Source organism: Branchiostoma floridae, chromosome 5 (genome assembly GCF_000003815.2).
Source record: "Branchiostoma floridae strain S238N-H82 chromosome 5, Bfl_VNyyK, whole genome shotgun sequence".
NCBI classification, from domain to species: Eukaryota; Metazoa; Chordata; class Leptocardii; order Amphioxiformes; family Branchiostomatidae; genus Branchiostoma; species Branchiostoma floridae.
In genome coordinates this window covers 14400646-14428561 of record NC_049983.1, presented here as the reverse complement: position 1 = coordinate 14428561, position 27916 = coordinate 14400646, and the positions used below count along the sequence as shown (strand labels likewise).

The 27916-nt window shown below is 42.1% G+C and overlaps 4 protein-coding genes across 13 annotated transcripts in view; 2 read left to right on the top strand and 2 right to left on the bottom strand.

Annotated features, from left to right (window-relative positions):
• LOC118416686 (SLIT-ROBO Rho GTPase-activating protein 1-like) overlaps nt 1–6270 on the top strand; it is a 59212-nt gene extending 52942 nt beyond the window's left edge. For 5 of the 9 annotated variants that reach the window (XM_035821865.1, XM_035821868.1, XM_035821872.1 and 2 more), the window contains 7 exons: nt 163–259; nt 376–500; nt 723–784; nt 1114–1209; nt 1732–1845; nt 2582–2762; nt 3074–6270. In XM_035821865.1, the coding sequence (XP_035677758.1) occupies nt 163–259; nt 376–500; nt 723–784; nt 1114–1209; nt 1732–1845; nt 2582–2762; nt 3074–3731 (1333 nt within the window). In that variant the 3' untranslated portion in view covers nt 3732–6270. The remainder of the gene's footprint in view (nt 1–162; nt 260–375; nt 501–722; nt 785–1113; nt 1210–1731; nt 1846–2581; nt 2763–3073) is intronic. The other 4 variants (XM_035821866.1, XM_035821871.1, XM_035821870.1 and 1 more) reach the window with 4 other exon arrangements.
• Nucleotides 6271–7405: 1135 nt separating this feature from the next.
• Nucleotides 7406–26550, top strand: LOC118415301 (CUB and zona pellucida-like domain-containing protein 1). Of its 2 annotated transcripts, none has more exons than XM_035819804.1 (10): nt 7406–7596; nt 8942–8996; nt 9112–9177; nt 9523–9708; nt 10078–10151; nt 14127–14251; nt 14403–14558; nt 15174–15323; nt 15606–15913; nt 16197–17119. In XM_035819804.1, exons 1-10 carry the CDS (start codon nt 7483–7485, stop codon nt 16454–16456), a joined length of 1494 nt encoding a protein of 497 aa, XP_035675697.1. In that variant the 5' UTR covers nt 7406–7482; the 3' UTR covers nt 16457–17119. The 2 variants fall into 2 exon arrangements, with proteins under 2 accessions (XP_035675697.1, XP_035675696.1); XM_035819803.1 differs by lacking the exon at nt 16197–17119 and adding an exon at nt 25634–26550 and having other exon boundaries at nt 7408–7596.
• Nucleotides 10384–13557, bottom strand: LOC118415303. Its single transcript, XM_035819806.1, has 4 exons — nt 12530–13557; nt 11526–11670; nt 10968–11095; nt 10384–10818 (listed from the first exon to the last, which is right to left on the bottom strand). Exons 1-4 carry the CDS (start codon nt 12624–12626, stop codon nt 10751–10753), a joined length of 438 nt encoding a protein of 145 aa, XP_035675699.1. The 5' UTR covers nt 12627–13557; the 3' UTR covers nt 10384–10750.
• Nucleotides 26346–27916, bottom strand: part of LOC118415302 (protein FAM185A-like) — a gene marked incomplete in the record, with an annotated part of 3689 nt that continues 2118 nt past the window's right edge. The window contains 2 exon segments of the mRNA XM_035819805.1: nt 26346–26824; nt 27368–27508. Coding sequence (XP_035675698.1) covers nt 26703–26824; nt 27368–27508 — 263 coding nt within the window.

Genomic DNA, 27916 nt, shown 5'->3' with positions numbered 1-27916 from the left:
TCACTTAGCTTTATGCCCTGTCAGGTTGAAGTTTTCCTCGCTGTTCTTTGCATTTTTAATGGTCACTTGCTTTACTTGTCGAAGGTTCAAGGAAATAAATTTGTATGGCCCAACAAAGAAAAGGGTACTTTGCAAACATTTTTTTTCTTTTTCCCCCTCCAGCCTGTCTTCCTACAGTGATGAAAACATGATGGACCCGTACAACCTGGCCATCTGTTTCGGCCCCACACTCATGCCCTGTCCAGAGGAGTATGACCAGGTCAGGCTCATACTCTCTCAACCATTCTGCTATGACATTATACTAACAACACTGAAAATTTGCCACCTATTTCTAATGTTGATGGATGCTGATTTTCTCTTGTTTGCTCTCTTTAGGTGATCTACCAGCCCTATGTAAATGAGCTGACCAAAACCATCATCACCTACCACGACAGCCTGTTCCCCCCAGACTTGGATGGGCCCATGTATGAGAAGTGTATGGGGGAGGAGGACCCCTTTGTGTGAGTATGGTGTACTAGTGGGTATCAAATTAGATGGGAAGCATGGAGCCCCTGGCTGTACTGTAAAATATGGACCGGTCAGAACACCAATATCAAATACTGCCCTGGTATGATATCATGGGAAATACTTTAAGATTCTGGGAGCTGCCTTTCTTTTTTACTTTCAACATGCAAACCTACCCTGTGTATAAGCAAAGTTCTTTTATTTTTGCACACCCACAGTGACCCAGTTGCCAACATGGACAACATCTCTGAAGACAATCTGACGATCCCCAGTGAAGATGGTGAGTCAGGCATTCTCACATTCCCTGCAAATACCAGTCAGAATGAATCATGTTCATAGCTTATCATGTCATCTGGGTGATATCTGATAGACTGCATAATGATATAAGTCTTCTGCAGATAGATAAAGCCTTCACAGTCAGTGATGGAAGTTTTTTTTCTTCTTCTTTTTACAAAAAAAGTTATCCCTAACTTCAGGCATACACAATTTGTTGTGAAGCGAACATTGCTATTTACTGCATTTGAAGACTTGTTAAAAATCTGAGAATCAGGGAAAGACGAGGGTATGGCCCCTGGCTCTAAAATTGACATTCAATTTGGGTCCCTCTAGAACTGGCATCTCTAGGGTCACAAGATTCCCTGGACTGGCTAGACTCGGAGTATGCAGAGCAATTTGACAGGGATGGATCAGTTAGAAAGAAGAAAGGTGAAATGACAAGTACACATACATCTTACATCTATATGTATCATCTAGCTTTAAGGGATTCTGGTGGAAAGGACTTCCATGCATGATAACATCCATACCTCTCTCCTGTACTAACTGACAAGAGTCAACCCTTTGGTTCCAGGGCAGCTGCTGGGATGTTCTCTGGTCATTTCTTCTTCACAGGATTTATTCCTGCTGATAACTGCCATTTTTCTCTTGTCATGTAACACAAAAATTTCTTCCTGAAGTATGAGTTTCTCCTGTGTATGGTTTACATGTTTGTATATATGTGTTATGTGTACGTTTCTCTCTCTACAATTTGATGGACAGCAGGCTTTGTTTGACATTCAATCTTTGTGTGCTATTTCAAAGCAAAGTGTGTGTCCATGGGTATGTAAGGTTGGAGACATACATGTAATGGGAAATGACTAAAGCATGCCATAACAATACACCACTCTTTCCAGTTCGTCTGTACTCTCTGTCTTTATGTTAATATGTGCGCTAACATTGAAATCTTCTCAGAAATGACGTCTCACGGCTCGATTGAGTCCTTGGACAAGCTGGACTCACTGGAAAGCACAGAGGGCATCGAGAGGAAGAGAGGATCCTCCAAGAAAAGCTCTCTGAGGAAGAAAGGTGACCTCCATGGATGGTCTCTTCACCAGATCTCTCCTAGCTGTATGCTGCTGCAAATGTAGACTTCATCCACCGCTGCCCTCACGTCATGTTCAGTTTTCGCTAGTGCTGTAACTGCTCTCTGTTCAACAGGCTCCTCCAGCACTCAATCCTTCCTGCAATAAAACTCTCCTCCTTCATCTTTCAGATGCCACATCTTCCTCTTTTGTCTGCATGAAGTTTTTTCATCTCATCGTCTTACTCTTAATTTGCGTGCTGTGCTGTGCTGTGCTGTAGTGTGGTGTTCTTACAAATATTGGGAGGAAGGCTGGCTAAGACAGTGAGGTTTACAGAAAAAATGATAATGTCTCTTTAAAGAAATTATTAACATTCATAGTGGTGAATGTTCAAAATTATACTCAAAGTATCAGTGTGTACATTGTGAGTAAGAACATATTGGACCTAATGCCAAAAAAAGGCTATTTTACTAAAAATACTGCTTTTCTCTGAGAGCTCCTCACTGAGTAATAAAAGATTATCCCTGCCTTATTTTGTAAGCAATGTAGGTTGGGTACTACAAAGCTGCCTCAACAAAGAGAATGTTAATAGTGCAGTTATGGGCATTTTGATAATACCTATTAGGTCCTAATTTTGAATCAACAATATACTCTTGCATGTACTGGGTTAATATGGTTGTTCCAAATCCACCTGTTTCTGCTTGGAATTGTATGCTAAAGGTACTGCCCTTGTGTTGCAGAGCTTGATCCAATGGAAGCCATAGCAAGATTTGACTATGTAGGAAGGACAGAGAGGGAGCTGTCTTTTAAGAAAGGAGACAGCCTGCTGCTATTCTCACGTGCCTCGGATGACTGGTGGGAGGGGCGGTGTCGTGGGGAGGACGGCTTGGTGCCAGACAAGTACATTCATGTCAAAAGCAGGTATGACCCAAAATCTTAACTTTTTAAAATTTATTTCAATAAATGTAAAGGCACTGGTAGTATCAGAGGTCCTATTTTTGTGACTACTTGTTCATTTAAGTTTTAGAGTAAATAGTAGATGGTGGTCAATTATATGTACTTTTACCTTGAAGTTTTGTATTGTAAATCTTTTATATAGTGCAGACTTTTCCTGCATAAACTATTTGTGCAACAGTGACTTTGTTGTTAGTCTATTTTTGTTTTTTTGTATTAAAAAAAAAGAGTTTTGTGCTCTTAATGAATGTCATTTGTTTTGTTGTCATTCTTTCTAGTGACACGGCAACAGACACCTCTTCCCTGAGGAATGACTCCGACAGGGAGAGTCTTGTTTCTACCCCAGGCTTCACCACACCATCCACGGTATCCCCCAAACACATGACCCCATCCACGTCCAAGTCAGATGTGGGCTCGGACACGGACACCATCGGCCAGGCGTCCGGCGTGACGAGCAGCGTTTCGGGAAGCCTGAGCGCGCTGAATGAAGAGCAACAGGAAGAGAAGCTGAAGGTCACCCAGAGTATAGAGAGGGAGATCGACGCGACGTTGGCGACAGTCATGTCCGAGTTACAGGCCCTGGAGATGACCAGCTCCAAACATACCCCAGATGTAGTATTGGACACTCTGGAGAGGGACAGACTGGACAGAGTGGCGAGGCCGACCAGCACGAGTAGCGACAGCGCGGTAGCCGCCCTGAGAGCGGAAAAGAGCAGCGCAGGTACGGTGGAGCAGGTACAGATCCAGAGACCGGCCAAGCTGTCCCTGACTCGTGGCCAGCCCTCCGCACAGGCGGCAGGGAGCTTCGGTACGTCCACCAGCAGCTTCAGTAGTTTCCGCTCTCGGGACAAACCGCCAGTTTCACCCAAACCACCGCTTCCAGGCAAACCTACTAGTCCTGGCCCAAGCACTGCGAAGAAGCTCGGGACCATGTAGGGGTGCCTGGGTGTACCACGTGTTTGGAGGATAGTTATTGTAAGAAATTAGATCACTTCTGTGTGTGGAACAGATTTTTTACCCATGTCTATAATGCTGTTTTGAAGTATGCTTCATTCAAATACATTAATTCAAATACATCTGTTATTCAAGTACAGTGTGTTTTTTTAGTACAAAACAGTTAGATACACATGTAATTCTTACATTTTCTCATGTTTTGTTGAATGATAATCATAGCATAGTTTACTCCTAAAAATAAGAATCTGTACTGTTTCGTTTTGTCTAACCAGATATTGTATAAAGTATTAAACGTTGTTATGTGAAAAATAAATGACCATGTTAATAATTAACATTGAGAAGTTGTATATAACAATAAGTAATGAGCTAATAAGTGAGGGAAGGTGTTGCATTGTACAGTGTACAATGTATTGTAATGTAATGTAATGATGCAGCAAATACATGCAGAATTGCATGTACAAAACAAAGATGTCGAATTATGTTGGTCTTGTGGAAATTTTTCAGCTTCTTACTTTTTGCCAAGCAAACTTGACAATTTGGCTTCTTGTTAGGTTAACTTGATTGAAGTTGTTTTTGTTTCTTGCGACTTTCTTTTAGGTCAGTTTAGCTTTTATGTGGCATAGCTAACCATGGATGGTTTCTTGTTAAAATCATAATGATCTGATCTGAAAGTTTTTTGTCCATGTAACAGTACACATTGCATGTACTTAGGTTCTTCTTAATTTAACAATTACAGGCTTAGTCAATATTTCAACTGCAAGTTATGTGTATTTTTTGCTTGGTAGATGCTCAGTTCATAAAACATTATGTTGAAAGCTAGTAGAACACAGTTTACATAATAGTGGAGAATAACTAGTTAGCACACAGTTGTGATTTGCGATAGCTTCGTCTGTTGTGCAAAACATTTTTTGTGAGTAGGCTTAGGAAAGACAATGCAGACGTACATGACTGTGTTTTATATGAAGGGAGGGCTGCGTTCTCCATCAACCACACCCTTGTACAGACTTCAGAGTATCTATGTATAACTCCAGAAAGAGCCTCTTACTAACACTGCTGCTATGGCAAATGCCTTGACTGTTCTACACAAAAGCTTCTGCTGCCTTTTTATGGAGAGATGTTCAGGTCTAGTGTGGTACTCGTCTTCCTCATCAGTTTTGTATAATGAGTATGCTATATAGTACGCTATATATAGTACTCAATGTAGTACATCATGTACGTGTACATGTGTATTTTGTACAGGCTACTGGAAAGAAAAATGACCTCTTAGTGTCTCCTACAGTCCCATTAGAAACCTAGTACCAACACTGTGTATGACAGTTAACATGTGCAAAGTCATAGCCTTTTATGCGTTGTAAAGAAGTTAGCTAGCAGGATACAAAGGAGAAAATGTAAATGTACATGCATGACCTGAACAACTCTCTTCTTGCTGGTTTATACAATCACTGTATAGTTACCTAATCTGCTTCTGCACAATGAGTAGCAATCACAGACATGCTGATACATGTTTGTATGTCGTACCAAATTGTTAACTTCATCTCCAAGTGATGAAGACAGTGTATCATACATGTACATGTAGGTTTGTTGTTCAGAATAATAGATATAGCCACGGGCCGCTCAATCTGATGTTGACATTTATCAAAGAATGTTTAATGTTTTAGATATTTGGTGTTCTGTTTTTTGTAATCCAACCACTTTTTGTTCCTCCAAGGAAAGAAATTGCAGCCTTGCTGTTGACAAACCTCAAATATCAGTATTTATGAATGTACTCCCAGAGGTATGAAATGAAATATTTGTATGACTTACAAAAGGTGAAATCTTACTGTTCAACATCCTCTATATTATATTGCACTCATGTAGTGTTCAGTGTTTGAGTTATCAGCCTCCATTTTGTAACAGAAGTTGGTGTTATTTCCCTTTTAGTACAGGAAACCTGATAGTACAGTTTGCATTCACTGTTCAGCTCCAGGCAGATGTGTGTACATGTGGTATTTTAAACACTGAAGGATCTTTGCTACTATTCGAACCAAAGTCTTGTATCTACACATTCACACCATGTATACTAGTATCCTAGAGTCTACTACTTACAAATAGGTTATTCTGTAACTATCTTTGTTACATGTACTGTTGCATTAATCAGAGAATTCTGTGGGCTTGAATTCCATACAACTGTTAGAAATGAAACAGTGTTAAAGGCTGGCTAGCAGCAGAAATGGTTACCCCGCATCATTCTTGGATAAAACTTGGACTAGATTTTTCAATGCATCAGTAAAACATGTATAATTAGAGAGTATAACTGGTAGTATTGGTTGCGGTAACTTGTGAGCTTTCTTTATGCACTATAAAAGTGTGTGTTAACTTAGTAATGTTTTTGTTGTTGTGTCAATGTTTAATGAGGAGAAGAAATAAGCACAAATGTGGAATTTCAGATGTGATGGACAATACTGCTTTACTAACCCCACATCACAAGGCTGTGTACAACACTGATGAAAACAATAAAATCTAATTTTTGAAGATAAAGTACCATATCTTGAAGTTCTTGATAGTTGAGTTTTTCCATACCTGATGTAGACACAAATGAATTTATTTCCTGTTTTGCCTTGGAATTGAGAAGCTTTAAACACGAGAAACCATATCCCCACATTTGTTTGGAACTTGCAGAAGAAAACTTGACCCAGTGGAAGTGGTTTCCTTTCTCTGTATTCATTGCTCTTGACATGACATCAACATCGTCACGTCGAAGTATAGCCTGTTTTGTCCTATATAATCAAGTATAATGTGACTCTGTGGTCTTTCAACACAGCCATTGCACGCTAGGTGGCGCTGTTGAGAGTGGTCTGTTGAAACACGCCGATATACAGATTGGGAACATTGTGATCCCGTCAAGAACATGTAATAGTAATCTGATGAGCAATAACCGATGTGAATTTCTCAGTTCTAGTGACAAAGAGATGTATTGTTCTCATGCTGAGTCATGCAAGAGAGCAGAATCATCTTTATTGAGTCGTAGGCAGACATACGAATACATGATAAAAGACAGATAAAATACCTGGGTCAACCCTTTTCTGGGCCAAACTTACAGAGGGCGCAAGGTAAGACATATTAAAAAGAACAATCGTGTGCGTCGGACTGCTGAAATACAAACTGTTTTGAAATTCTTTCAACATGTTGCACAGGAAGATGGCAAAAGTAATATATTGTACTACCAAGTTGCACTATTTCATGTAACGTAACAACTAATTAGCAGCAGCTTGAGAAGAGGTTTTTCCCACCCAACTACATGTTCGTAACAAAAATGAATCGGTTAGTGAAAGGATCTACCATTTATAAAACGAGCATACAATTATTTACTTCGAATAGCGTGTTCCGCTAAATTTTATTCAGCGTTCAGAGATTATATGGCCATGGTAGTGAGCGTTCACAAAATTGGAAACAGAAACAGATTATTCTAGCTAACACATGTTCGTCCTTGGTCAGCACTATGTCAGAATAAGACATTCTGTGTTACTTTTATATAATACTAAGAGCTGTTTTTGTACAAAGTTGTAAGTACGGTCTCCCCAATCCCCGGCCAACAAAGGAAGCCCTAACCTCATTACGTCAGCCAATCAGAGAGCCGCAGACTAGAAGCGTCCCCTGGCTTCATTTACTACGCACAACAGCAGCTATTTCTGTGACGGGATCAGGTTACTCCACTGGCGTTCAGGTGCAAAATACACCTGCTTCCAACGCAAAGATGGACAACACGCCATGGACGGCGTTCTTGCTGGCTGGGACGCTTGCAGTGTTTGTGGAGGGAAGGATTGACGTTTTGGATGGACATGTCGACGTGGGAACGCCGCTGGTTCAGGTGAGAGGGACGCCACAGGTACCTGTTTACGTTAAGGGCCCTGTCCTTTGTCAGCTGTTTGTTTGTCCCTGCGTGCTGGGCATATTTGTATATGCTTGAAATGAAGATTTGTCTTGTGTTTGTGGTAGGAAGATATCAGTCTGGAGCAGAAGCAAAATGTCGGACCTGCATCCGGTGATGCACAGTGTGATCATGACGTTTTAAAGCTACCGAAAACAGACTTCTCAGTTGTAGTTCCTGCGAAAGATCATTTTTGTTAACCATGAAAGCGATCCTGCCCTCCAATTAGAGCCATGTCATGATCACTATGGGCTCGTATGGATGGAAGGAAACCCCGTACCACTATATAATCAGGTGCAGAGGTCACTATCGTCATAAACGTAGGCGACCATCGATGAATGTTAATGTCGATCACATCTGGGAGAAATTGACCAGCATCTCGTGGTGCATACAAAAGGGCTTAAATTCGCCCTGGGCAGTGGCAACCAGCAGTGACTGCCCACTGCAGGACCACTCTATCGTCCACGGTAACAGGGCATTTACTGCAGAGTAAAAAGCGCATGCAATTAGAAGCCACAAACATTGTTTTAAAAATCTGTGGCTGCAATTCACTTTGTACATCTATTCATTACCACAGTTTAGTGTCGCTGGTGTATTACATGAACGAGAGGGCTGAATCACAACCTCTATTTCATGATAAATGCTCCGGAAATTTCTTATTTACGACCAAATCGGTAACGTTATGTTGGTATTTCATAAACAGACTCAGGTGCAATGACTTAATCTAGGCACATATTTGTATATAGCTGGCCAATATGTGCACCTTTCACTTTCTATATGTGCGTGGGGGACGCTTAATCTAGGTCACCAAACAAAGAGAATACAGGTGACTATCCTGTAATTTCTTTGTAGTCTCTTTTCTGGGTTAATTGCTCTGGCGTTAAATCACCTGTCAGTCATTCGATGAAACAAGGACATGGCGCTACTTACGTCCAATCTATTATTCATGTGGATGATTTCTTTTCCATTAGCGCGGAAGTTAAATATGTGGGTTCGTGTTCACCCACTCACTGACCTCCTTCATGACCATACACTGATTTAAGTAATGTTTGACTATGAATTGCGGACTTTGGCCACACTGAAATGTTTCTAACACTCAAAAATCAGATTTTCTTATGGTACATAAATGTAGTGACGATGGTATCAAAAGGCCAATATCTCGCTCTCCCTCCACCTCTCTCTCTCCGTACGTGCGTGTGTGCGTGTCACATAGTGTTTATGTGGGCGCGTGCGTGCGTTTAGAAAAAAATCACTGACCTTTCGTTTTATCCTGTTCACCTCACAGACGCTGACAGAGAATGTGGAGGCACAGAAAGACCGGTTTGTCCAGGAGTTATCCAGTAAGTAAAAACCCTCACAAGGCGTGCTAGCTGCTATTTTTCATGTCACTGTTGGTCAACGCCTCCGGTCATGCCTGTGCTGCTGATGTATTTGTACTGTTTGTTGTTTCCCCAGATATGGTGTCGGTGCAGTGCAAGAGGAACACCATGGACGTGGTTATCATGCTATCTCCTCTCACAGGTCAGTCTTGTGTCATTTTAAAGTTATATATAATCCTTAACCCGCCACGGGGCAGGCGACGTTAGGTGTGTGTGGACGCTGTTTCGTACTAGGTAACGTTAAGAAAAGAAATAAAAGTATAATTCTAGTTACCACAGAGCAGCTTGGCTTTTGATTCATGATTATAACAAAACGCCATGAACAATATTTATCTTAGTTTCTATACAAATTTGTGGAATTTGTGTGTGTAGCAGAGCAGCAACACTTATCAATTCATAATTATAACAAAATGCCTGGAAAGACTACGCAAACCATATAGATACTTTGTCGCACTTTAAGAATATTAAGACAATTTACGACTTCCAGAAAACTACAACTTTGAATTCCGAGACGCCTCCTGTCGGGCTGTCCGGGACGTGCACCACTTCCTCCTACAGACGCGTCATGACGAGTGCGGCACACGTAAGGAGATCCGATCTGCCGAGCACGTCAAGTACAGCAACGAACTGCAGGCCTACTCAACAACAGACCCAGGGAGACTCGATAACGCAGGTGACAGAGTTGGATTTTGAAATGATAACTTATTCAAGTCCGTTTGAGGTCCGTGTGGAACTCTACCAGGCTCCACAGGTCACAAAATAACAGAAATCGGACAAATATAGCCACATAATATGCCAGCAGAGTTAGCTGGTCGCAAACCACACTCCTCGGACGTGGCAGCTAACTCCTCTGGAATGTTATGTCTCTATATTTCTCCAATTTCTACTATATTTTCCAGTGATATGTGGAGCTTGCATGCTAGAGGCTAAGAATTCCATACGGACCTCCTACGGAATTGAATGTATACGGACGTGTGAACCCGGCTTAAATACGTAAAATCACAACTTTACCATCGATCTGAATTTTTCTTTGCGTCCCCAGGACCCCTTCAGATCACCAGAACTCCCGACTGGACCGTGAATATCCGTGTGGAGTGCTACTACAACATGAGTCAGGTATGGAACAGACACTGTCTTGTCTTCTAGATAGGACGATTCTTCCATGTACGCGGCTAGAAATCGCCTGGTCCAATAGTTATTGTTTTGTGTGGCCCTTTTCCTTCGCCAAATTTTAATATGTGTGTACGGGGGGTTGGTCAGTGAAGAATAGCGATGTTAAAAGAAAAAGAATACAGTTGGTAGTTGGCCATGCCCCGGTTTATTTTAAGCAAGTAAAAAAGATACTGTCGAACACGTCGATATCTTTATCTAGAAGTCGAAGTCTAATTTTCCATCGAGAGCACGTCCAAAACTTCTAATCCTTTATACGAATTTTTGCAGTAGGACTATATCATGTACTAAGAATATAAAAGTTCAAATCAACTAAACGTTTCAGAAATAGGTAAACAGGTTCATATTGACGCATACAAAGCCAACACAATATCTTAGCAATATGGAATGATACTAGCAGTGGTCCCGATGAAAGGCAAAGTGGTACGTATACTTCAGATTTAAACTGCGGAAAACGTTTTCTACATGGTACCTCTGCATGTTTAGGTAGCACGTTGACCATGATATTGATTGGCCAATATTGGCGACAACTACTACTGATGCCCTTAAGCCCAGGAGGCGAAGCTGAAGACAATGACGTCATCGTTGGCGTGCACCAAGATCAAGTCCACACCTACAAAACAGTTGAAGTCTATGAGTAGACAATAACGCTACGTACTTCGAAAGTAAAAATTCAGGAGAAATTTGATATGATCTCCCACAAAATTCCCAACCAACGCTCTAAACATGCACATGCGGTAATAATCGGTACTGTTTCCTTACCGCGGTCGAAAGCCACACCGTAACCGTTCTCAAAACGCCAGAAGGTCTGGTCGGCGGAGCTACCGGCGAGGTCATTGATGGAGTCGATGAAGTGTCCGCCGTACTGACGGAAGTAGGTGGCCTCGAATCTGAAAATCACACAAGTACGTGTAGTTACAGTTGCGAGCTCTGAGCTTCAAGTATCCTCCTTGAATTTGACCTCAAAGCTAAATTCCTCACATTTGTGCAGGAAACTGTTTAAAGAAGTCTTTCATCTTTAAGTCTGCCATGGCTGATAATAAATTTCTCAATTGAAAACAAGTTGTCAGTGGAAAGAGCTACGCTTTAGTGACATTTCCAAACTGGGGCCCGACCGGGCAGCTTTCGGAAACGAAAAGCATGATTTAAAAGACCACCAAACTACACAAGACGTAAAGAGAAAAGTCGTGGACATTATTTGTGTATATTTCGACATACACATATCCATTTTTCGTTTCTACAAACAGTCCGACCGGGTCCCGTTCAGTGTGGAAATGTGACGTTAGCCTTACGGCTGTGTATGTGTGTAAAGGTGCCTACGTGAAGTCATCGAACTGTTCTTTGGCCGCCACCATCATTTCGTAGACTGAGGTCCCCACAGGAACTGAAACGACGTACTCAGCAGACGGCCAGCTGGAGTCCAGGCTGTTCTCTATCTTCATGGTAACGTTTGCTGGGATGGTACCTACCACAGAAGGGAACGTGACGGTGTAAAATTAGCTTGTGTACAAAACGTTTACCGTGAACTTGGACCTGTAAAACATGTAAACGTTACATGTAGACGTTCGAATCCTTTATAGTCTTTGTAAGGATCAAAATATCGTCTCAACATTTAACACCTTGATAAAACGCTGTGCTACTCCGTGCCTTGTATGGTGAGGGCCATTGTCCGGGGCTTCAGGTTATGATGTATGACTTTGATTCAGTTGTGGCAGCTAGGACCAGACAGGTTAGAACTAATGTTAGTCTATGTATAGTAACAATGAGCTGTTGTTGAGACATACAGAAAGGCTGAGGGTTTTTGCTGGTCAATTTCCCACGGATAGAGATGAACGAAACTTGGCACACTTTACACTCTTTTTGATACCCAATACGTATGCCAAGTTTCGTTCCGCTTAGGCGGTAGGCAATTTCCCTACAATGAAACTGTGTAGCCTGGACCCTGACTACCGCGGCACCGCGGGCGCAACTACTACTCCTCACTCAACTCTAGCAGTTATAAAAGCGAGACTGTCAAATGTTATGAAGTTAAATGAATATAGGTACGTGACCTAGAGACATATGTATTGTTATGCATGCGCAATTCCAGGGAAATCTTTATCGAACGACCCTCGTATGTCTTCGTAGATCGGGGAATGTTGATCGGATTGGACATTATAGTAATCATCGATCGCCTAGCAACTGTCATACTCGACTTGGCACGAGCTATGCCAAGGACGGTTTGCCAAGAATCATCATGACACGGGGAAACTTTGTGGTGCACCCAAACTGAGACTAGACGGTGAAAAAAAACTTCACAACGGAATACTAATGATCGTACTTACTCTCTTCGCTGCTCTCACTGCTGTCATCACTCTGTACTTCACGGTACAAACTGGCCACCAGCAGGCAAGCCACGAGGATCGAAAACTTCAACATCATCGTCAGATACAGGAGTGCTGCGTGAAGAAGTAGCTAAAGAATTCTGCAGCTCGTTCCTTAGCGAGACATATATATATATATCTAAAAAGTTATGCCCCGCCCTCTCATTCCCCATTGTTTTCATGCGGCCCCAGGAGTGACATTTGGAAGAAAACTTAAGTTGGTCAGTGAACAAAAAAGTATGATTTGTATGAATGTCTTTAATCTTTACACAGACTTTCGGGTGGAAGTCCACTACTAGCTTTTTCAGGGCCCCACTTGAAGTGTGGCGTATACTTGAACCATCATCAGCATTGGAAGATGCTATGATTTTAACTTTTCGAAGACATTTGACTCTCTCATTCTCATTCAAAGTTGTAGGCGTATTTTGGTCTATAAAGACATGTCTGACGTATGACGTAATGCAGTCTGGAGAGAAGCCAATGATCTGCCAGAAGGGTTATTTCCTTCTCAGAACACTGCTCTGAGGTTCCTCTTCCTGCTCTCGCTCAGAGTCTTTGCCGTTACGAACATTACTGACCTTTAAGTAAGGAAGGGCACATCTTACTGTGTAGCCTACATATGGTTTGGTTTATTGATTTGGTTTGATTTGATTCGGATCTCCATTAGTGACTTATATGAATAGTTCTTGGAGTCCGGGTGAATGATGTGAATTATCGTATGGCTGATACGAGACCTTCAATCGGGTGATTTGAAGTGAATATAGCTTGTTAGGAATAATTTCGAAAGCAGCGTACATTTGTCAACCACAGCTACCCCAACTTGTTCTTCAGCGTCACGTCAGGGTGATTTGGCATGCTCCCAACCCTTTGACTGGGTGGCGGGTTCATACCGCTTGCTGTCAAGGAAATACATAGACCAGTATTCTAAGAAGGCGTACATTATAAATCCGACATTGTTCCTATATCCTGCATACTGCTGACACAACGGGGGCCATTTGACTTTGATACTCGAGTGTCCATTTCCGTTTCACTTCTAAATTGTAAGATCGTGCCGTTTCATTTTCAAGATCAACCCCCGCAAAGCCCCTGAAGTTTGCCGTGCGCCCTGTAGAATACGCACCCCTCTCCGATAATGTTTGTTCAGTAAAGATGCCATAGGACCTACATTTGACTATCACGACTGAAGTTGTGTGAAATATCACATATGAAATTGAAGGGCCCTGATAACCGCTCTGAAAGTTGAGGCCTTTAAGTATGATTTTCGAAGCACTACATCCCAACCTCGACATGAGTACGTAACGGAAGAGAAAAGCCTACCGGAATGTTGATGGAATCTTTGTCACAACTTTTGATTTCCGTGAGTTTCAAAATACAATAACTCTGAACTGGGACGGATTGAAATGCTGACGAATAGCCCTGTCGTTGTAGAGCTTTTCTTTGTTTCCTTTGCTGTGGTTTACAGAGGTGGATTCAAATAAAAAATTACTGACTGATCAAAGCGTCGCAAGATTGAAGATTTGTTATAGAATATTCAACGTTGAATCATTGCTAACCATAGGTTCAGACAGCAGACTTCGGTGTGTACGAGGGAGAAGCTGACCTCCTGAAGCACGGTTTGAGTAGTATTGGCTTCCAGCTGGAGATATTCGACAACCCTGACTTCTACAAGGAGAATTCTAACAAGTAGGTTTCGATCTTTTCGGTCAATGCTAGAACAATAGAAGATTACATAGTTTATTTCTTGGAGACAAATTGTGACGACGGAGCCAATGTAATAGAAAAACGTCTCGCACGCAAACTAATACCGTCGTATAAACTCTTCTATCCGTTGCAGGATATTCGTGCCGCTAGGGGCGCCCCTGTACCTCCAAGCCTCCTTTGCGCCAGAGTTCAGTGACCCTGACCTGATGGTGTTTACGGAGAGCTGCTGGGCCACGCCCATGGGGCTGGGAGAGGGAAGCAATGGGAGGTACACCATTCTGGAGGACGGGTACGTCTGACGTAATCCCTAATTTACATATGGGTGCCAACTTTTACTGCACGGAACACGCCACACAAACAGCTGTCCGAGATTTTGTGTGCGGAAGGTGTTCAGCACCAAGGCCAGCGTACACAGGAATCTAAGATGTGGTGTGCGGAAGGTGTTCAGCACCAAGGACAGCGTACACAGCAATCTAAAATGTGGTGTGCGGAAGGTGTTCAGCACCAAGGACAGCGTACACAGCAATCTAAGATGTGGTGTGCGGAAGGTGTTCAGCACCAAGGCCAGTGCAGAGAAATGTCCATCCTTTACTGTACGAAAGGTGTTCAGGACAAAAGAAAGCACATACGAGCGTCCAAGATTTGTTTTGCGGAAAGTGTTCAGCACCAAGGACAGCACACGTGTCTGGCAGTATTTACTGTGGAGTTCTCAACAAGGCTTGTTCACGTGTTCTAAATGGGAGCCAAATAATGTGTCCGTTTACACTGATTCTACAGGACAATATATTGTGCTTGTATATGCATACAATTTGATAGATTTAGTTTCCTTTTCCTTCATTCATCTTGGACAGATAAGTTTACCTAATTTTAAATCATATAACGTTACATTTATTCCTACACACAGCTGTCCGATTGACGACACGGTTACCTTCCTGCCGTCCTCCCCGGACCGATACCGGTTCAGCCTGGATTCCTTCAAGTTTGTGCCAAACGTGAAGGAGGTCAACATTCACTGCAGCATCATGGCGTGTGATGCCCTGGACACAAGCTCAAGGTGTGTCATGTACAGTGTTGTATATGACATAAATATCATCTTTGACACGAATGTGTATATTCAGAACCAGTGTGTTAAATTAGAGGATAAAGTTATGTCAGATTTAGTACATGTAGCAGAGAGAATATTCTTTAGAATTTTCTTTGATTCAAAAGCAAACTTGATGTCTTTCTATATTGTACACGACTCACTTACACAATCACAACATAACGTTGAATCAACATATTTCATACTATTATGCCCAGAGATATAATACTCTGATGGTTTGATACCCCCATACAGATGCCATAGAGGTTGCCATGGTGATGTACAAGAGGACACACCCATGGGAAGAGGAAACACACCTATGGAAGAATCCTACATAGAGGATGATGATGATGAAGATGAGTCTGACTACACAGGAGGTGACTTCATGCACAGGAGGCTGATGTCTGTGGACACATCTGTGGTATTTGTGGAGGAAGATGAGGATGCTGCAGGTACAGATCACAGCGATAACCTGCAGGAGCTGTATGAAGCCAAGATGAGAGCAGCTACTGAAGTGTCTATGCCTCCACTGGAGGACAGGATCCCTAAACCACAGGCACCAGGTCAGTCTATGTCTTGTAGTGTGTAGCTAGATCTGTCATGTCAGCTGTATACTGAAAATCCCCCTCCAAACATTCAATTCAGCCATAGATATTTTAGATGACTGAGATGCTAGTTTGTCTATATGCATAACCAAGCATGACAAATTACTTAAATTTGTCTTTTAAGTAACCCTTCATAGTGTAGACTTTTGTAACATTTCTATCAATGCAAATACATTGTACTGTCACACTATCCCCAACAGATAGAATGGTCACATAACATCTGTTTTTACTACCTATGCAGATATCACAAGCCAAACTTCCACTGATGCTGCCAAACCACAGGACTCCAGCGTGTCTCTCCTCACCACACTGTTAGCTGTGGTGCTGGCTGTGGGGGCGTACGCCATCCTTGTTCCCAGGGTATCCAGACACACAGGCAACCCCAGGGTCAGGAGGAAGCTGTCCCCAGGGTACACACATGGCACCGGGAGGTCAAGGGTCAGGGAGGACGAGGGTTATGGGTCACCAGGAGGGTACTTTTCAGATTCTGATGATGAGTAACAAGTCGGTTTACGCACACAGACTATATGAGTTTATAGTTTATAGGATCATGGGTTATTCAATACTGATGAGAGACAATAGGGTGTACCCGACAATGCTTTCACAGCTGTGTTAGGTTAGCCCTTCAAGCTATTACATCTTTTATTCATATTTAAGCATATCATACAGCCTGATCAAAGCAGTATTGATCTTTGGTTGGTGTGACGTGAAAACAAATCATTACCTCATGATGGTGTTACAGGGTTAGGTGTACATTATCTCCAAAGGCCATGGGAATTTAACAACATAGGACCATATATATTCAGTTGCCTGAAAGGACAGTTCAGTCCACAAACGCCCCTATTTGCAGCTCAAGTACAAGAAGAGTTTGTATTTGGTGACTATAATAGTTTCTTCACAGTACATCATCTTTTCATTCAGAAGTTGTTATAAATAGATTATACTTCTCTTCATAATGCGTCAGCCGTTTCATCATCAGTCATAGTGATACCCAATTATGCCGATAGAATAATGCAGCAGTTTAGTTTCCATCACTTATCTTTACCAGTGGTTCAGATCTGCAGATGTTGTGAAGATCTGTGTTTGTTTGACTTGATTATGTTTTCATATTACCTTTTTCGTATTATAACATTCAAGTGTACAACATGACAAAGTTACTTTCCACACAATTGTTTTTGTTTTCAATTTCACTATATCCACTTCTTATTCTTAACGACAGCAAATCTTCACATCCCAGGAGGTTTCTTATTAGGCAATTGGTAATATCTTATACCCAGTTTCAACTTGTGTGTGTGTGTGTGTGTGTGTTTGTGTTTGTGTCTGTGTCTGTGTGTGTTTAGGAAAACTCATTGACCTTACATACGCTGACCGACAGTGTGAGGGCACAGAAAGACCGGTTTGTTCAATTCAGGAGTCATAAATACTTGTGAGGAGTCTAGTGGTTATCTGTGGTCACTTTTCTTCACCAAATAGGTTGCATTTATTGAAACGCTTCTTTGTGTGTTTGTGTCACATAGATAGCTGGCATACACCCAAGGTGGCAATGCATAAACAGGACGAACAACCCATCAACACATGCCTGACTAGACATTGAAGTTACATATCATAATGTCAAAATGAAGTGGCCTCAGTCAGCAAAGCAATGTTGCCATGTATGTTTTCAGATACATGTTTTACCAGGAACCTATTAGTCTTTATAAGAATAGTCTACTCGTCTTTGAGAAAGATGATGTTAAAAGTGTCTGAGAACTTTCATTCTTGAAAAAAGCAGAGTCATGCAATGGGTATACTATTATTCATGTTGATGCACCCTTTATTGAAAGACTTGCTTTCTTAAATGTGTTCATCTGTTGAGGTCTAATTGTCTGCTATGATATCATCGGTGATCACTCCATAAGCTTGGAAGCACTGCTTTTATGAAACCTAGACGCATGTTCAGGCTCAGATCCTGTGATATACATACACCTTACAACTCCCATAGGCTAACTTCCCTGTAACATTCTGTGTACCGGATGCACGTAGAATAGACAAAATGATATCAACTAAGCGTATCAGAAATGAGTTAACAAGCTCATATTGGCCGTATGCAAAGCCAATACAATATGTGAATGATACTAGCAGTAGCTTTGAAAAGGCAATTGCAAAGTGATATACTTAAGATTTAATTGTGCAGAGAACGTGTTGCACATCGTGTCTCGATCACATGTTTAGGTAGCACGTTCAGAGACCATGATTTGCCAATATTGGCGAGTGCTCCTAAGGATGCCCTGTAGCATAGGAGGCGAAGCTGAACACAATGACGTCATCGTTGGCGTGCACCAGAATCAAGTCCACACCTACAAAACAGATATTGTTATTCAGGAGCTGAATTGTGAGGAGCTTACGATAGGCGAGCTATATCGCAAGGGGTTGGTGTAGGTTGCTATTCGGAGCTAACTCAGGTGACCTCAATACGACAGTAATTGCCCCAGGTGCGGCCATAGGACTGTAGGGTTAAACCACTCATACCCGGAAGGACCCCTAGCTCTTTTCGATACGTGCGATGGGTTCTTTAACGTGCTCAAAGTGTGTCTCTCCTCATACACGGGACCTCCATATAACGTCCTATCCGAGTGACTCATTTTCACCTGAGTGAAGTTAGGAAAGTCTTTCACAGGGGCTCGGAACAGAAATAAGAATTCGGTAGAAGTTTGATATGGTCTCCACAATATCCTACGCATGCATTCACGGTAATACGAATAGTCTTGTTTGCTTACCGCGGTCGAATGCCGCACCGTAGCCGTTCTCAAAACGCCAGTAGGTCTGATCGGCGGTGCTCCCGGCGAGGCTATTGATGGAGTCGATGAAGTGTCCACCGTACTGTTGGAAGAAGGTGGCTTCGAACCTACAAAAAGCCCAAGTACGTGTAGTTACAGTCGTGTCTGAGCCTCATTGAATTTGACCTCAAAGCTAAATTCCTTAGATTTGTACAGGAAACTGCTAAAAATTTTTTACATCTTTAAGATACCGTGGTTTATAATCAATTTTTTTTCAATTTTTAAGTTGTCAGTGCAAAGAGCTACGTTTCAGGCCTACGTGACGTTTCCAAACCGAGGCGCGACCAGACAGCTTTCGATAAAATACCATCAAACTACACAAGACGTAAAGAGAATAGTCGTGGGCATTATTTGTGTATATTTCTACGTATACATAACCATTTTTCGTTTCCACAAACAGACTGACCCCATTTTGGAAATGTGACGTTAGCCTTACGGCTGTGTATGTGTGTAAAGGTGCCTACGTGAAGTCATCGAACTGTTCTTTGGCCGCCTCCATCATTTCGTACACTGAGGTTCCCACAGGAACTGCAACGACGTACTCAGCAGACGGCCAGCTGGAGTCCAGGCTGTTCTCTATCTTCAGGGTAACGTTTGCCGGGATGGTATCTGTGACAGAAGGGAACGTGGTGTCCGGTGTAATCACGTTGTCTTCAAACCGTTTACTGGCGAACGTAGACGTAAAAGCCTTCATTGTCTTTTATAAGGGTCAAATTATCGTCCCACATAAAACACCTTGACAAAACGCTCTGCTACGCTGTGACTTGTATAGTGAGTTGTTATCGTCCTAGGGGCTTCAGGTTATGTTGTATGACTCTGACTCATTAGTGACAGCTAGGACCAGACAGGTATAGATCTACTGTTGGTCTATGTATAGTAACAATGAGCTGTTGTTGAGACAGGCTGAGGGCTTTTGCTGACCAATTTCCCACGGACAGAAAGGAACGAAACTTGGCACGCTTTAAACTCTTTTGATACCCAATAAGTGTTCCAAGTTTTGTTCCGCTCAGGCGGTGGGAAATTGTCCTACACTGAAACTGTGTAGCCTGGGCCCTGATTACCGCTCACCGGGCTCCACCACTAAACCTCCCTCCACTCTAGCGGCAATAAAAGTGAAACTGTTGAATGTTATGAAATTAAAATAGGTACGTGACCTACAGACATGTGTATTGTTATACGTGCGCAATTCCAACTTGTTGTAAGAGCCGCAGGTGGGTCTTGCAAAATCTTTATCGAACAACCCTCGTATATGTCTTCGTAGAGCGGGAAATGTTGATATATCGGATTGGACGTTATACTAATCATCGCCCAGCCACTGCCATACTCAACTTGGCACGAGCTATGCTGCTGGTCGGTTTGCCAAGAATCATCATAACATGGGGAAACTTCGTGGTGCACCCAAACTGAGACGGTGAAGAAAGTTCCGCCACGGAATACTCTAAACTAAACACTTGAATGATCGTACTTACCATCTTCGCTGCTCTCACTGCTCGAACTCTCACTGCTCTCACTGCTTGAGCTCTCACTGCTGCCACTGCTGCCACTGCTGTCATCACTCTGTACTTCACGGTACAAACTGGCCACCAGCAGGCAAGCCACGAGGATCGAAAACTTCAACATCATCGTCAGATACAGGAGTACTGCGTGTTTGAACAAGTAGCTGAAGATTTGTGGAGCCCGTTTCTCTGTGCGTCACATATGTATCAAACCGTATGCCCCACCCTGTCAAATGACGCCACGCCTTCCATTCCCTGTTGCTATCATGCAGCCTGAGGCGTAACATTTAGAAGAAAACTGAAGTTGGTCAGAGGACATGAAAAGTATGATATATACGAAAGTCTTTAATGTTTACCCAGACAATCGGGTGGTAAACCCACTTCTAGGTTCCCCCAGGTTCCATCCAAAATGTGGTGTATATTTTTGCTAATCACTATCTTTAAAAGATGCTATGGTGTTAACTTTACGAGGATATTTATATTTCTCATTCACAATTGGCAGACGTGTTATAGTCTATAAAAAATCTGACGTAACCTAGTCAGAAGAAAAGTTAATGCCCTCTTGGAAAGGTTATTGCCTCCTCAGAGCGCCGCCACTGCTGTGCACAAGGCTTACAAGTTTTAAATAAGGAAGGACGCCCCTGTGCATGTATTATGTTATGTACCTCGAAACCATCGTTTTCTTTTGTAACTAAGCTTACGTCTTAGCTACACCAACTTCTTTAGTATCATGTCAGGGGACACTTAGAATGCTGCTTATCATTTGATTGGTGGGCGGCAAACATTTTAGGCAGAGTTTATCCATGTGTCTGTTGGCGAACACAATAGCTTAAAAGAATGGCTCGATGGATTTATTTCATATTTGGTGAGTTAGTAGGGTGTGTGTGGCAGAAATTGGAAATGATTATATTTTGGGCCCCGTAGCAGCTTCTCTAGGTACTGTTTTTTGTTTTGGTACTGTAGCTGCATTTTGTGTCACGAACTTTCCTTTACTTAAAAAAGGTCTGAAGTAAACTATGTTATGTCCAGGTGGCTGTGATAAACGGAGGAGGTAGGAATGGGGAGGACAGGGAAAGGGATTGGCAGTCAATAGTTACCCCGGACAGTTTATCAGACAGACCATTAACCAACAAATGGATCGACACAAACAAAACCCAAAAGATCCGTCAAGTTGGCACCACGATATCAAAAGGCCACATCAGATTTGCTTTGCTTTGATTTACTATCCACCCTCCAGATCACCCGAAAAATATTGACACTCACATCAAAGATGAACTTATTTTGTCACAACATTGGGTGAATATCGACATATGCACCGTCTGTTATGATGTTCTACTCCTGAGAAAAAAAGACAAGTTTGATAGACAGGTACTGCATTTATAGCAAAACACACAGTTTACATGAACGACAGTATGAAAGCCTTTTCCACGTGTCATATTGTTGTGGCGGATGGTGTTGATAATGGTTTGCGTTCATACCGCCTATTGTCGCATGCGCGTGAGTTGTGTGTGTGTGTGTGTATGTGTGTGTGCGTGTGTGTGTGTGTGTGTGTGTGTGTGCGCGTTAGGTGTGTTAGAGCCATAGGTGGGTCGGGGAGGTGTGTGAGAATGTAGGCCAATAAACTCTGTCAGACAGATTACGACAAATTGATCTGAGTTCCCGAAAATATCCTCTGGATACCCAAAAATTGATGCAAGGAGATTATTTCAAACTCCTTGATTGGTGCAATGCAATGACAACACAGAGAACATAGTAGAACAAACAACACATCCTTTATTGTCACTAGGAAGGTTGCCTTGTCGCCTGTGTTCACGGTACACGATACCTCTGTATGTTTAGGTTGTACTATATTGACCAATATTGACCGGGCGCTCCAAGACCCTAAGGATGCTCTGTGGCCGATGAATCCCAGTGGGTGAAGCGGAAGACAAAGACCTCACCACTGGCGTGCACAGTGACCAAGTCCACACCTACAAAACAAAGTGAAGTCTAAAAGCAAATAAGTTAACAGTGGTGCTACATAATGCAAAAATAAGGACTGACAATGACCAACATTCGCCAAGGAATTTCAAATGGTCCCCACAATGCTCCCACCTAGAGGTGGATACCGGTACAGAAAATTCAGGTCCAGGTCCGGTTCAGATCCAGAGAATCAGGTCCGGACCTGGACCTGATTCTCTGAACCTGAACCTGACCTGGACCTGAACCTGCTTGTAGTGGTACAGCAATGCTTTTTTGTATTGTAAGTGCCACGGGGAAAATGAAATGTTATAATGTAATGATCGTATGGAATATCAATTTGGCAGCATATCGTATGGGTATATTGTGTTTTTGTAAAGATAAATGAGTACCCTACTTGTCTCTTGTTATTGCCTTGCCTCAAAACGTGTGACTATCTGCTGATATAAAAAATACGGGTTTCGTACCGCTCTATCGTACCGTTACCCACCCCTACTCCCTGCTATAAATTTTCTGCATATGTAGAGTTGCAGATAAATCAGTACTGTTAGCTCACCGCGGTCGAAAGGCACACCGTTGCCGTCCTCAAAACGCCAGTAGGTCTTATCGGCGGTGTTACCGGCGAGACCGTTGATGGAGTCTACGAAATGCTCGTTGAGCTTAGGGTTTTTGGTGGCATGGAACCTGCAAAAGGCACAAGCACGTTAGCTACAATTACGACTGAGCTACACGAGTACTGAATATTTGCCTCAGAGCTAATTGCGCTTGTGAATAATAAGACATTAAATAGCTTCGCGATGCTTTGGTCTACAATTTTACGACCTCAAGATATGTAGCATGATTTTATTTAGATTGAAAACAACAACCGTAGTCGTAGACTTTGAAAAAGAAATATCGTAATATATTCGTCAAATTTGTGCAGGGCATTACCGGGTAAGAATTGTTACGTCTTTAAGTAGCATGGCTTCTTTCGTTGATGATAAATTTTCTAATGAAACACAGATCTTCCAAGTAAAGAGCTACGTTGTATGGGTGTGCATGAACTCGTGTAAAGGTGCCTGCGTGAAGTCAGGGAACTCTTTGGCGACCACTTCCATCATTTGGAAGACTGAGGTCCCCACAGAAACAGACACTTGGTACTCGGCAGGCGACGAGCTTGGGTCCAGGCTGTTGATTATCTTCAAGGTAACGGTTGCCTCGCCGCTACCTGTTACAGAAGGGAAGGTCATGTCGTGAAGATCCCCTTACGTTCTAGTACTACTTTTAGTCATGAACTTTATGGCTTGGATGTACATGTGAACAATAGTACCATATGTACATGTATCTAAAATTTGCATTTTGTAAGTCTTCACCTAACGCGTCCACAGTTGGCAACTTGACAAACACAGTGCTACTCTGCGCATTGTACAGTGGAATTGTCATAGGCCTAGGGGCTTCAGGTTATGATGTATGACTCTGACTGGATATTGACAGTTAGGACCAGACAGGTTAGATCTAATGTTTGCCTAATCATAATAACAATGGAGTGTTGTTGAGAGACATGCAGAATTTGAAAACAAACAAACAAATACTATCAGAAGGGACATGTCAACAACTATAAACCACATATATGTCCAAAGAAAAATGAGCCAGCAACGAATATTTTCTTTCTTAATACATGTAATATTACATTTAGTGGGTTACCTCGGTTTGACCAGAATCATCGTCAAAGGAGATGGGGAAACTTCACTGTTGCACAGAATTTTGAATGATCACCACTTACCGGAAACCTTGGTCTCTGACATCATTGCCACATTCAAGAGCACTGCAAGTGTGAAAAAGTGGCTGAAGTGTCTGAGCTTGTCTCTTTGACTTTGTGTGTCATGTATATGTATCAAAAATCATACCGCGCCCAGTTAAACGACGGCACACCTTCCCTTAGGCGTTACATTTGGAAGAAAACTGGACTTGGTCAGTGGAGATGAAAAGCAACATATCTACGAATGTCTTAATGTTTGCGCAGGCTTTCCAGTAGTAAGCCCACTTATAGATTCTTTAAGGTTCTATCCAAATTCTAGTATATACTTGTGCTAATCACCAGCTTTAAAAGCTGCTATGGTGTTAACATTACGATGACATTTTTATTTCTCATTCATCATCAGTAGACGTGTTATAGTCTATAGAAAGATATGACGTAACACAAAAGACACGTCCGAAAAAAGCCTGGTCCGAAAAGTTGCTGCCGTGAGGTTACAAGGCATTTATTCTTGCCATCGCCCAGTTGCTTAGTGACAAACATTACTTACACATTCGCAAGGGCACATCGTAGCTTGTTAGAATTTCGAAAAAAGCACATTTCTGCAGTAAACAAGTACTAGTATATCGTACGTTTAACCCCACCTACACCAACTTGTTCGTCAGCATCATGTTGGGAGACACTTGGCATGCTGCCAACCATTTGATTGGTGGACAGTAAACACGTGATCACACACAAGAACCCTTCTTCGATAGATTGTAGCTTAGCACCATTTTTATATGACCACTCTGGCTTACTTCACACTGTGAAAGAAAAACTGAACAAATTTGAGAAAGACAAGAAAATCTGTTGTCTATTTCCAGACAATATGTAACTTTGTTTACTCCCGTAGTCTGATTCTGCAGCTGCAGCTGTTTCCATGGTGATGGTAAAGAAGACATACTCATGGGAAAAGGAAATGCACCTACAGAAGAATCCCGTACATAGAGGATGATGATGATGAAGATGAGTCTGACTACACTGGAGGTGACTTCATGCACAGGAGGCTGATGTCTGTGGACACATCTGTGGTGTTTGTGGAGGAAGATGAGGATGCTGCAGGTACAGATCACAGGGAGAACCTGCAGGAGCTGTATGAAGACAAGATGAGAGCAGCTACTGAAGTGTCCATGCCTCCACTGGAGGACAGGGTCCCTAAACCACAGGCACCAGGTCTGTATGTGTGTCTTAAGTGTGTAGCTATGTCTGTTATGTCAGCTGTATACTGAGAATTCCCCCCACAAAATATTCAATTCAGTTTCAGATAGATGACTGAGATGTTGCTACGTCAATATGCATACTAAGCACAACAAATGCTCTTTACAACCTAAATTTGTCTTCCAAGGAACCCTTCCTGTCCCAACAACTAGTATAGCAAATGTGTTCTATCAAAAGTGTGGATAAAAAGGGTTTACATCTATTCATAGTACAGGCTTTTGTCACTAGATCTATTTGTAACATCTCCATCAATGCAAATGCATTGTATTGTCACACTATGACCAACAAATAGAAGGATTCTCATACTGTTCTGTATATATGTTATGTACAAGTTGCCATACTCTGTATCCTATACAGTTGTCGTGCAATAAAGTTCTTCTTCTTCTTATAACATCTGTTTTTACTACCTATACAGATGTCACAAGCCAAAGTCCAGAGTCTTCCACTGATGCTGCCCAACCACAGGACTCCAGTGTGTCTCTCCTCACCACACTGTTAGCAGTGGTGCTGGCTGTGGGGGCGTACGCCATCCTTGTTCCCAGGCTATCCAGACACACAGGCAACCCCAGGGTCAGGAGGAAGCTGTCCCCAGGGTACACACATGGCACGGGGAGGTCAAGGGTCAGGGAGGACGAGGGTTATGGGTCACCAGGAGGGTACTTCTCAGATTCTGATGATGAGTAACAAGTCGGTTTATGTATGGACAGTTTAGATTACATGTTTACAGGATCATGGGTTCTTTGGTACTGATGGGACACACAATGAGATATCCTAGAATGCTTCACAGTTGTTTTAGGTTAACCTACAAGCTATGACAATGGTTATTTTTCAGAAGCATAGCAAATAGCCTGATCAAAGCAGTATTAATCTTAAGTTGGCCTTCAGGGTTGTTCTTAACCAGTGTCAAACAAATCATTACCTCATGATGGTGTAACAGGGTATGGTGTATATTATCTCTAAAGGCCATGTAAATCAGAGAGACCAGAAGTCTTTTGTCTGAAGGGACAGTTCAATCCACAAATACTTCTATTACCAATCACAGTATTTGTTTATTCTTTTGTCTGACATTACAGGCAGCCAAGGTAACCCAGGCACAGTAGACATATAGATTAGACAATAGCTTATTCCGTTACAGCATACCTTTTCATTCAGAAGTTGATCATGGATCTTACATCTCTATATGATATACAGCATCTACCTTTTCATTCACACTGATACCTGCTCATAGAATAGTAAAGCGGTTTAGTGTCTAGTATTTATTATTACTACTGGTGGATCAAAAAAATTGTGGTAATTTTGAGTGCAAACTTTTGTGTTTGTTTGAATTGAATATATTTTCATATCATACTATTCAGTATACAACATGACAAAGTTGCTTTCCACATCATTCTTTGTTTTCAATTTTCATCACTTCTTCTAATATACTCAAGGACAATAAAACACCACAATCAAACCTTAGAGTTCACTATAGAGGACAGTAGATACTAGCTTATAGCCAGTTTATTCCTGAGTTTGAGTGAGTCCAGCCAGCTCTGTGCCTTTATACTGACTTTTCCTGCCTTGGCAACAGCTCGGAGTTCAGCCGAGTTCCCAGAGTTCAACAAACCTGGAACAGTCAAGACAGGAATTAGTTCACACCAATTTAACTTGTTGGTTCTCAGATTTAAATAAAAACATTAACTGAAAATAAAAACATTGACTGGAAAATAAAAGTATCAACTGGGAATAAAGTCATCAGCTGGAAAACAGAATGAAAACAAAACCCAAGGACCACGTTTATGCCTTGGTGCATTCAATTTTATGAATGACAGTGACAATGATCTTTATTGCATATCCATGACCAACATGGGCTAAATGCACTGAATTAAATAACTTACAGTAGAAGTGTAAAAAAATGTTACATTCTATCCAAAACTACAGGGACTCTTCCCTCTTCTTGAAGTGAATACAGTTGTATTTTAATTGGCCTCCCTGCCCTATTCTTTTATGATGTCCACTTACTGTATTTTCACTTTAAAAAATGTAGCCTTAGTAAGAAATCCTTAGGTCAAACCTGCAGCAAGGTTGTACACTAGTGTAGAATATCTCTCAAGATATATTCTATCATTCAAACACACTATGGAAAAATAGATGAACAAGACACAAATACCTTTGAGAGTCTTACACTCGAGTTCTTCATCCCACGAGTCCTGGATGTTCTCTAGTCTCAGCTCTGAGTCCACCTCTAACTGTTTGCCTGTGAGTTCCAGTCTAGTGGCCAGCTCATGGGGAACACTAATGCATATATCTCCTGGAATAAACATTGGATTCAACACAAGTTGACTTTGTTCTACAGCAGGGCTCTAGCCAGCTTGAAATTTTTTTCCGTCAGCCAATTCCCATGGTCACGAAAACACTATTCCAGGAGTTAGAGAGACTGTACTGAGACCTTGAAAAACGGGTTTTAATGAGATTATCGTATGCGAAAGAGCACCGACACACATTGTCCATCCTCCTAACGCCCGGTCCCCAACGGCACTACCTTATGGGGCCCTGCTGTCCCAGGCCCTACCTACGGGTGTTATGATTGTCGCCACAAACAATCTGTCAACCAATCAGAGAACAGGCCTTCCTTGGGCTTGTTGTTGTCGCAAGCTGTCTCGCAAAGGCCTCTGGGAAGCTATCAGCCAATCATGTTACGTATTACCATGACTTTGAT

Coding starts and splice junctions, on each gene's coding strand:
- LOC118415301 (XM_035819803.1), top strand. CDS start 7,483: ATGGACAACACGCCATGGACGGCGTTCTTGCTGGCTGGGACGCTTGCA. Junction 8,997..9,111: donor GTTTGTCCAGGAGTTATCCA/GTAAGTAAAAAC, acceptor TTGTTTCCCCAG/ATATGGTGTCGGTGCAGTGC. Junction 15,324..15,605: donor GCCCTGGACACAAGCTCAAG/GTGTGTCATGTA, acceptor ACCCCCATACAG/ATGCCATAGAGGTTGCCATG.
- LOC118415303 (XM_035819806.1), bottom strand. CDS start 12,626: ATGATGTTGAAGTTTTCGATCCTCGTGGCTTGCCTGCTGGTGGCCAGT. Junction 11,096..11,525: donor GAACAGTTCGATGACTTCAC/GTAGGCACCTTT, acceptor TGTGATTTTCAG/ATTCGAGGCCACCTACTTCC. Junction 10,819..10,967: donor CGGTGTGGCTTTCGACCGCG/GTAAGGAAACAG, acceptor ACTGTTTTGTAG/GTGTGGACTTGATCTTGGTG.